This window comes from Eucalyptus grandis, chromosome 10 (genome assembly GCF_016545825.1).
Source record: "Eucalyptus grandis isolate ANBG69807.140 chromosome 10, ASM1654582v1, whole genome shotgun sequence".
NCBI lineage: Eukaryota > Viridiplantae > Streptophyta > Magnoliopsida > Myrtales > Myrtaceae > Eucalyptus > Eucalyptus grandis.
In genome coordinates, this window is record NC_052621.1 from 24,867,614 (window position 1) to 24,874,615 (window position 7,002).

A 7,002-nucleotide genomic window follows, 5' to 3' on the forward strand; every position below is an offset into this window, starting at 1 on the left:
TAAAATCCACATCATCAAACAAAAGAGGCATATGCATCCCAAAGACACAATCTCCTCCCGTCCGAACACCATCATCTCTGCACTTCCCGACAACACAATCTCAAAAATCCAGAAAAAAAAAAAAAAAAAAAACGGAAACGCATCCACTGTCCAGAGACATTCTGCGCATTTAGGAAACACCTCGGCGGGCGCGGCTCAGACCACAATCGCCATTGAGATCAAAGAACAGCACAACAGCAAAATCACATCCGCTAACAATTTCTGCAACACGAGTAAATCGAGAATCCGAAACATCCGGGCAAAGGAAAGAAGTGAAAACAAAGCAGAGACACGAAGTCAAACGCCGGCGATTCACACCGGCGGGCACTTCAAGTCTAAGCGCGATGGTCGACTCACGCGGCCGACTGGGGAAAAACCATCCGGTGGCCGAAGCGAGAGGCACGTACCTAGATCGCAGATATTCTTTGCTTCCGGCGAGGGGAAACCATCCGAGGCGAGTGAGTCACTTTGTTGCCGCGATCGTCGGCGTCGAAGGAGGAGATTAGGGCAGAAAGAAGCAGCGCGAGAGTGAGCGCGAGAGCGTGCGAGAAGATGGGAAAATGATTTTCTCTTTCTAGATCGCGGATATTCTTTGCTTCCGGCGAGGGGAAACCGTCTGAGGCGAGTGAGTCGCTCCGCCGCTGCCGATCGTTGGCGTCGAAGGAGGAGATTAGGGCGAAAGAAGCAGTGCAAGAGTGAGCACGAGAGTGAGCGCGAGAGAGCGTGCAAGAAGACGGGAAAATGATTTCCTCTTTTCAAAAGAGGAAATCATTTTCCATGATTTTACGAGGGATTTTCCGGTCAACGGAAAATATTTCTTTGACTGTCCATTTTCTGCCCACTCGAACACCAAAAATTCCGGAAAATATTTTCCCAGAAGTTTTTTCCGCGAAACGAACGGACCCTAAGATGTTATTTATCTTCTTAAGGAAGATCTTCTATAGTAGAAATAGGAAGGCGTTTATTTGGCTTAAGAATATAGAGATAGCAAATTCTTTGCTTCACACGTACATGAAGCGGTAGACTTGCATCTTTGTGTTTACATTCAGACATGGTGAAGAAACTGAAAAGGAATTGAAAATGCAACAGGAGAAGTTGAATCCTCCTCCTAATCTTACACGCTATGCCTGAGAAACTTCTCTTTGACCGCAAGTAGCTCGGATAAAGCATTCGCCATGTCCATCCGCTCAACTGGAATTTCTTCAGAGCATAGAACTCCGATTCTCATTATGGCAGCAACCCCTTCCTCAAATCTTACCTTCTCAACATCACCAATTTGGCTACCGTCGATTGCTACAAGATGCTCCGAAGATAGCAGTGACGGGTCTAGCATCTTTAACGTGCCTTCGAGTAGAGTAGTCTTGACGAATTCGTGGAGGGTCCATCCATCCTTGAACATAACATCCGTAGGTCTTATTCCTGTGAACATCTCGAGCAATAGTATCCCAAAGCTGTAAACGTCGCCCAGCAATGATGAAGCACCATTGAGGCCATATTCTAGAAAGCAACATTAGTTTTTTCATGTCAGATTAGTACTTAGTACTTAGCTTGAGTAAGTATGCCTAGAAAACAAAAGAGCTAACATACCTGGAGCTATATAGCCAACGGTTCCTTTTAAACCACTGGAACTTGCTTGACAATGAGAAGCATCTAGGTTTGTGCTTTTGCAAAGAAATCGTGCTAGCCCAAAATCACACACACGAGCTAGCATGTCATGATCGAGAAGAACGTTGCTTGGCTTTAGATCACCGTGTACGATGCTCATCTGGCAATGGTGGTGAAGATATTCAATGGCAGAAGCCACATCAATGGCAATATCTAACCTCTGGCTGAAACTAAGCTTTGGCATGTCGCTTTGATTTTCGCTTGGGTGCAACCATTGTTCTAAACTGCCATTTTGCATCAGATCGTATATTAGAGCCTTGAATTCTGCACCTGTGAAATCGATGCTTGAGCAAACGGTGATGATATTGACAAGATTTCGATGGCGGATGTTTCTCAATGATTCACATTCTGCTAAGAAGCTCTTGAAAGCCCCCTTTTGTCTTAGGTTGAGCACTTTCACTGCCACTAGTTGATTTCCATCTAGGATTCCTCTATACACCGAGCCGTGGCTCCCTTGGCCAATCAAATTAGATGGCGAGAACTCATTGGTCGCTTGACGAAGCTTCGCATAGGAAACCTTTTGGAAGCACTCATCTGTTGGCAGTGCCGCACTAGGTCTCGTCGCAGGTTTCCTCCTCCAGTATACAACAACAATGAAGCATGTCAACACAATAAAAAATGAGACAGTTACTGTGATTGATACTTTTAGTTTTGGAAGCTTTCTCCGCTTCTTCGTGTGGCAAACTTTGCATGCGGGAAGTCGAAGTTCCTGAATGCCCCCACATAGTCCTTTGTTTCCAATTATCGATATGTGCTTCGTATCTCTGAAGATCCCCGCTTGCGGTACCTCTCCTTCAAGGCTGTTGAAGGACAGATTCAAGGCTTTGAGCACAGTGAACTTCTCGAAATATATAGGAATTTTACCGGACAATCTGTTTCTTGAGAGATTGAGGTACTCGAGGCCAATCAGGGTCCTTAGAGAAGCTGGTATACTTCCTTCAAATAAATTGCCTTCCAAGCTCAAGAATATTAGCATCACACATTGGGACAAAGTGCTTGGTATTTCTCTAATCAATTTGTTGTCAGAGAGGTCGAGATGCACAATTTGGCTCATGTTACCCACTTCAAGAGGTAATGGCCCTGTTAAGGAATTTCGGGCAACATCAAAATTGATGGATAGAGAAGAAAGGTTGATGACCTCTTTGGGTATTGTACCGTTAAGGTTGTTATCTGATAGTCTCAGTAATTGCAATTGCTGACACCATCCAAGGCTTGGAGGAATGTCACCTTCTAATTGGTTATACTGAAGCTCCAGATGAAGCAATTGGGTGGCATTTCCAAGAGAGGAAGGAATTGTCCCTGAAATCCTATTACCCCATAATATAATAGAGGTCAAATTTTGGACCTTACCAATGCCTTGGGGAATTTCACCGCTGATGTCGTTGTAATATATTGCCAGGAACTGTAAGCCGTTCAGGTTCTCAATTTCTGGAGGGATATTACCTGTGATTTGGTTTGATCCAAGAAGTAAGCGATGAAGCGAATTTGTGAAATTAGCAATGGAAGCGGGTATTTCTCCTTTGAATTTGTTGTGGCCAAAATCTAACACTTTCAGTTTCGTGCAATTGGTTAAATCAGTGACGAAACTTAAGCCATTAGATCCTGTTTGTAATTGGTTAGCGCCAAAACTCACCTGCGTAAGATTCCTCAACCTTCCGAGATTGGCAGGCACATTTCCTGTAAAACTATTAAAAGAGAGAGAAAGACGTTCAAGTCCAGTTGCGTTAGGCAATGAATGTGGTAGTCGCCCTGAAAATCCGTTTTTTGAAAGGTAAAGTCCCCGGAGATGAGGAAAATAGTTGCAAATTTCCGATGGGATTTCACCATGTAGGTGGTTAATTACTACATCAAGGTAAACAAGTGATGTAAGATTGTATATAGAAGAAGGGATGCCTCCTGTTAAATTATTAGAACCCAACTCTAGGACTTCTAATTTTGGGATGCTTCCAAGCTCGGCCGGTATTTGACCTCTCGGGTCATTGTCCGCCAACCGTAACTCTACAAGTGAAGATCCATTCCCCAACCAAATTGGAATTCCCCCAGTAAGATCATTTTTTGAGAACCAAAAATGAGTGAGTTCTCTCTCAATCAAGTATCGAAGCTCGCCAGGTATCCTCCCAACAAGCTGATTGTAATGCAAATCGAGGTACTGTAACACCACGCAAGACGACAAATTCCCTGGTATCTCCCCTTTGAGTTCATTGTTGCTGAGGATGAGAGTCTTCAATCTGAACAACTTGCCAAAATCTTCTGTAATGTGGCCTCGGAGCCAATTCAATCCTAAGTCAATACGCATCAAGAAGGTGAGATTCCCTATGTTAGCAAGTATTGTGCCAACGAGCTTTTGATCCTCCAAGTCAAGGGCGATAACTCTTCCCACGTGGCGGCGACTACAAGAAACTCCTGGCCAGTTGCAATGACCAATAGACTCGTTCCAAGAACCCATGATCCCTTGAGGATCTTCAATCATCTTTTCCTTGAAGGCAAGCAATGCCGCCCTATCAGTTTCATTTCCGGGATAGGAAGCATAGGCAATACAAGTGTTGGAGTGAATTTGATGTATGACGAGAATGAGGCTGATAAAAGCTTATACTAAATGCATTCTCAAATTTGGCAAAGTTGCTTCCAGCCTTCATCTGTTAAGACAGAGGAAGCAGAAAATGAGGGTGTTCTTAAGTTCTCTAGGCCAATTAAAAGCATGAGATTGATTATTTAAATTCGGTTCATTCAAAGATCCCAATTTAGTCTCCAGAAAAACTTTGACTATTTGTAAAGACCCATAAGTTCAAATTTGGTCAACTTTGTACAACTAAAAGCATGAGAATGATTGTTTAAATTCGGTGCATCCGCAGACCATAATTTATTCCACAAAAAAACTGACTTTCCTTCAAGACCCACAAATTCAAATTAGGTTAACTTTGTACAATGGTGTTCGTGACGACCCAAATCCAATTTGATGCATATGCAATTTCTAAAAAATTTTAACGGCGTCCCCGGACAAGTGAAAAATCGCAAGGCGAGCTTGGAACGAGGGTTTGCACAACGTTCGATAAAAATACTGTAAATTTTGATCAGAGAGTTGTTAGAGAGCCCATACTATCCATTTGAATGGCTAAGAGTACAATGCTGTATTTCCCTTTTGCTATTGTCTACGGCCCCAAAACCCCTCATTTTCATAGTTTCAGACAACTTTTACGGTTAATTTTCAAGATTCTGAGGGTTTTGCTGCTCTTTCTTTTCTGGGTTCCTATCACGAACACTTCTGGCCACGAAGACTGCATATGGACACTTTTTTCTCACTGAAAGTTTTTAAGAATTATCCTTTATTTTTATGTTCAGAGATAGAAACTTTCTGTCATAGAGAGAGGTCTCTCCAATAGAAAGGTTGTTGAAAATAATCCTATTGATTAATTGTCTTAGAGCATAGAGCATGTTTGCTAATTGATTTGTTCGCGTTTTCTGTCATTGGAGGTATGAATCCTGTCATCAAAAGTAATTGCCAAACCTTGGACTCATAGCAGAAGAGGTAAACTACAGATCCCGAACTAGAGGATGCAAAATGAACTGAAGAAAAACCTCGAATTTTCTTTGCGGGTCCAAAGGCCACGATTCAATCCCCAGGAAATTCGAGAACCCGTGGAATTGGCAAGTCAAGCGTTAGAAAACAAAAGGGCAAGTCATGTTACGTAGAAGACCATTATGACTTTGGGCTTATATTCCAGTATGGAAAAATTTCAACTTGGCATAAAAGCGTTCACGAGGTCAATTCATGATTGACTATGACTTATGGCCTGTGCTGCACAAGGGCGACATATAGACCTGTAATTCAGCGTTAGTCATCCGGGAAATTGCCAGATAATAAATTATATGAAGCAACTAGTCACCAAGTACAAACCAGAGGTTGATGACATGTGTGTCCTGATAGTTATGTCACCAATAATGTAGTTGTCTTGGCTTAAAAATGAAGAATTCTTGCTCTGAAGTTTGAATCATTTTGTCCAAGTAAGCTGGAAATATTGCCGAAGATATTATCATGTATGGCTTCCCGTCAGCTTGACGTGCTTCCATTCCCTAAAATTATTCTTAGAAATCAACGCGCTTGTGATGTGAATTGCAGTAGATTGTAATGAGCTTATTTGGGTTCAGAATTGAGAACTAGTCATGCTGAAGGTTATGGGTCTGTTTAAATTGGTTTTATAGCTAGGAATCATTGGTGAAGACTCAAGTGCAGTGACTATGAGAAGATGAAATTTTCAACAAAAGAAATGTATTGGATGATGTGTCACATTTAGCAGCATTAAAACGCTTCCTGTAAATTGGCACCGACAATATCGATGTTCGATACCTTAATATTCAGTCACCTTCATGCGTGGGTTGAAGCTACCTTGTTGTAGGCTATGATCCGACTGGTGATGGTCGTTCGTGATTGTTTTGTTTTGCCTGCGCTCATGAATGTGGCATCCATTTACGTCCTGATTTAGTGCTAATAACCGCCAAATTATGGGATGTATCGCAACTTATCTGTTCCTTCTAATCTTTGAAAATATGCAGAATCTGCGAGGTCTGTAGCAAAAGTTCCCCATACGCAACTCAGTCATCGTTCTCCTCTATCAGTCATCTTTCTCAATAATGGAACTAGGAATCCATTCCTGGATTCTCAATACCACTACAGTATAAAGCTTTTGTAATCCGGAAAGTTCTGTTTTTATCTACTGTCAAAATGGGAAAAGATGAAATTGATATCTACTCTCTATCTTGGTGATTGTCGATCCTTTTCGTGGAAGCTACTGAAGAAAAATATTCTTTCGCGTTCAAAGACAACCGAACTAGCCGGCCATTGACTTGGAAACAGCAACTTGGCTCCAGGGTTTTGCCGGGGTTGACACTGCCCGTGCACGACCCGTTACCCTAACGGGCAATGCCGGGCCCCAGCATAACGTGCTCAGGACTGGAAACAACAACTTGGCTCCAGGGTTTTGCCGGGGTTGACACTGCCCGTGCACGACCCGTTACCCTGACAGCCAATGCCGGGCCCCAGCATAATGTGCTCAGGACTGGAAACAACAACTTGGCTCCAGGGTTTTGCCGGGGTTGACACTGCCCGTGCACGATCCGTCGCTTAGTCTTCCCCTATTGTCCACAATGATCGTCCGCTACTCCGAAGGTGGACTCTGATTGTACAATTGACGCTGTTGTGGTGAGCACGTCTCGATCCACCATGGAAAGAATAGAAAAACGCAATGCCTCGGAGAGGGGTGGCGGCCCACTGTCTTGTCGTCACCATGGAATTCTTATTGT

At 43.0% G+C, this 7,002-nt stretch overlaps 1 protein-coding gene across 1 annotated transcript; it reads right to left on the reverse strand.

Moving 5' to 3' along the window:
* Positions 1-1,153: 1,153 nt before the first annotated feature.
* Positions 1,154-4,174, reverse strand: LOC104423832 (putative receptor-like protein kinase At3g47110). The gene is made up of 4 exons (XM_039302928.1): positions 3,548-4,174; positions 3,338-3,389; positions 1,627-3,147; positions 1,154-1,536 (listed from the first exon to the last, which is right to left on the reverse strand). The coding sequence occupies exons 1-4, from the start codon at positions 4,172-4,174 to the stop codon at positions 1,154-1,156; spliced, it is 2,583 nt and encodes an 860-aa protein (XP_039158862.1).
* Positions 4,175-7,002: the final 2,828 nt, after the last annotated feature.